At 37.8% G+C, this 3,088-nt stretch overlaps 1 protein-coding gene across 1 annotated transcript; it reads right to left on the bottom strand.

The window, feature by feature from the left end:
- Nucleotides 1–1,163: 1,163 nt before the first annotated feature.
- Nucleotides 1,164–1,639, bottom strand: LOC148298441 (cyclin-dependent kinase-like 2). The gene is made up of 2 exons (XM_088276872.1): nt 1,502–1,639; nt 1,164–1,433 (listed from the first exon to the last, which is right to left on the bottom strand). Exons 1-2 carry the CDS (start codon nt 1,637–1,639, stop codon nt 1,164–1,166), a joined length of 408 nt encoding a protein of 135 aa, XP_088132998.1.
- Between the last annotated feature and the right edge of the window lie 1,449 nt (nt 1,640–3,088).

The raw sequence follows: 3,088 nt of genomic DNA, 5'->3' as shown, positions 1-3,088 counted from the left end.
ATAGGAAGAGTAAAATAGATTGCCTAATATTATACAAAAATTCATTCCTTTTTTATGCTTTGGATCATGTTGCTTGCTTTGCTCAGTTCCTTACTTTCCCCGAAAACGTTCAGATTGCCATAGCCACCAACTGCATTAATTCCCTGCCCTTGTTGGTACTTGTTATTGAGTCGATACTTGAATGCCTTGCTGTTGTTGGTTGACAGATTGTTGGATATCGATTTTATTTATGGCAGTCTCCCATTATGGTGTTAGAACATCGATGGCGTATCACTCTCGTGGTTCAGTTTCGAATGCATTTTTTCATTAACTTTCAGCTTGATATTCAGCTTGACGTCGATGTTATAGTTTATCTTTTTTTATTCCGACATCATTTTTGGCATTTTTTTCAATGAATTCTTTTTTAGCTTAAGTTTGAATTTCGGGGAGTTGATTCTTTTCTTTTCAAGCTTATCTGAATTGTCGTTATGGCCGATGAATTAATTTTTGTGTGCATGCAGGTTCAGATTGGTCTCTGAGTTTTTTTTGGCTACGTGTCCTAATTTGCCCTTGCTAAGAGTGTTCATATGTGGCTGATGAATTACCTTATATATTGATGACTCAGGCAGAGACCCGTTGCCGAGTTTTCTTAAATGCACTTTATCTTATTCATATTATCGGATTTTTCGCTTGTTTTTTGAGGTATTATCCTCATTATGCTATCGTTATCCTTCCTATTAATCTGTTTGCTCCTCAACTTCATCGTATCTGTTGGTTTGGCCGTTGCTTTGATGGGCATTACTGTGCTCTATTTTGGCTGAGGCAGTTTCGAGTTTATTCACGCTCGGTTGCGTTTAGTTTTTGGAGTATAGTTTGCGACTGGAGTATAAGATGTTTTTTTCTTCGTGGTCGTCCTCCTATGCACTAAAACTGATTAAATAAGGATGCCTGAGAGCTTAATCCACAGTGATCCTTTTGGATGGGTCCAAGACCAAACAGGATTTCATGAAACTTAAAGCATTTCTCTATATTTTGCCGATGTATCGAGCTTCAATTGCCTCAATTCTATTTAGAGGAGGGCACTTGAGATCTTGGAATTTCGGATTTTTGCTCAGGAGGTTGGTTTGCTTGTCTGGAAGTTCTCCGATGCATTTGCGTATCTTATGAAGCTGATCCATTTAATTTTAGCCTGGGAACATCGGCTGGGAGTCCACAAGCTCTCCGAGTATGCAGCCGAGAGCCCATATATCTGCTGCTTTGCCATATTTTTCGCCAACCAGTAATTCTGGACTGCGATACCATCTGGTGGCAACATATTCAGTGAGGTCCTCATCGGGATCGGGGATGAACCTGGCGAACCCGAAGTCGCAGAGTTTGAGCTTTTCGGCCTCGTCCTGGATGAGAATGTTTTCGGGTTTGATGTCGCGGTGGATGATGTTTTTTTGATGGAGAAACTGCAGGCATTTGATAATTTTGTAGACGATACGGTTGATCAGAGAGGGCTACATAAGGAATAGCGTACATCCAGTCCATGCTCATACATTTCGATGATATTGAGCAGATTCTTCGGGAAGTACTCGAAAATCAGGAACACCTTATTTTTCTTTTTGAACGCCTCGTTGATGTTCACAATAAATTCTCCTTTCAGCATCTTCAGCATCCTTATCTCTCGTTGAATGCTCTTCCTCGATATCTCGTCATCATCTCCCTCCTTAAACTATTTTATCGCCACTGAGTCACCAAATGCGTACCTAGGGCTCCTGTTTACTTATTCACCGCCTTCCATACGATCCCATATGCTCCTTCGTCGATCATATCCATGATTTCGTACTTATTCATGTTATGAAACTTCTCTTCTTTGCAACAACTTATAAGTTTATATTCACTCAATTATAATTCGAATCGAACCCAACCAAATTGATCCGATTACCAAACACACCTTCGATCCAATCCATACAGGGCGTCTTTGATTGCAGCCTCCGTCCTTTTGGTGCAGTTAGTGAGGAATTTGATATTAGATAGTGAGATTATAATTATAATAAGTTATGGGTGCAAAACAACCGACTACAGAGCCGCTCTCCAATGATCGCAAAAAGTTGGGATCATTCTATCAGCCGATTATGAATTAAGCGAAAGTCACCATGTTCTAGAAAAAGATGAAAGGATCAAGATCGAAGTATTTAATACAAGGGCTATTGGTTGGATTCATTTTCGAGTATTTTATCGGAGTTGGAAGCCCGTATGACAGCATAAATAAAAGATCAACGATGCGCCGCCTAAGTAAGTTATACATTAACATCAGACGCAAAACTCAAGGAGGAAAAAGAACTCGCGAAGGAATAGGCTTAAGAAAATAGCATTGCAAAGTGACATTTATTCAATATTTAAGCACCTTTAATCCTATTATTAACTTTACCATATCACATAATATAATATTCTTTATGAACTGTAAAAAAACTGCAGATGAAATAATAAAAGATGAAGCCTCTGAAAATTGAAGAATGAGCAATTTGATCACCTCTTGATAGCTTTAATAAAAACGATAACAATATCAATAATGGTCACTAAGAATAAAGTATCAATAATAATGTGAAACCATTGTAAAATTAATTATAATGGAGATATGTGTTGTATGTGTACGTATATGTCTTTTATATGTAAGTATATAGATATGACGATAAATTATATTACATTATACTAAAAAGATTATATGAGTAACTCCTAAGAAATTAGATAAAATCGACAGAAAATTCGGGGCAAAATAAAGAATATACTGAACCTTGATGCAGAAAAGCGAATTTAAACTGTTTTTGTATAAAACCCCATCAAGGATAAACCAGTGGTAGCTAAGACCAGGAGGAAAAATAGTGTCGATGTCAGGCAGTTAGGCGGTTGCTGGGATATGTTCGAGTTTAATTAGATTCTAACTTCTCTCTGCTTTGAGGACTTGTATGACATGGGCGAAAAAATTGACGAAGGTGCGCACTCCTATGTTTGTGTATGCAGAGAGAAAGAGACAGAAAAGATATTTGCGGTCAAGGTGCTGAAAATTAAGGATTTTGATATGATATTTAGCCTCAAACAACACTTTCGAGTGCTGAAGAACCTA

This window comes from Brachycentrus maculatus, unplaced genomic scaffold (genome assembly GCF_059751285.1).
Source record: "Brachycentrus maculatus isolate JH-2025_06_01 unplaced genomic scaffold, ASM5975128v1 h1tg002044l, whole genome shotgun sequence".
NCBI classification, from domain to species: Eukaryota; Metazoa; Arthropoda; class Insecta; order Trichoptera; family Brachycentridae; genus Brachycentrus; species Brachycentrus maculatus.
This window is presented reverse-complemented; position numbering and strand designations above follow the sequence as displayed.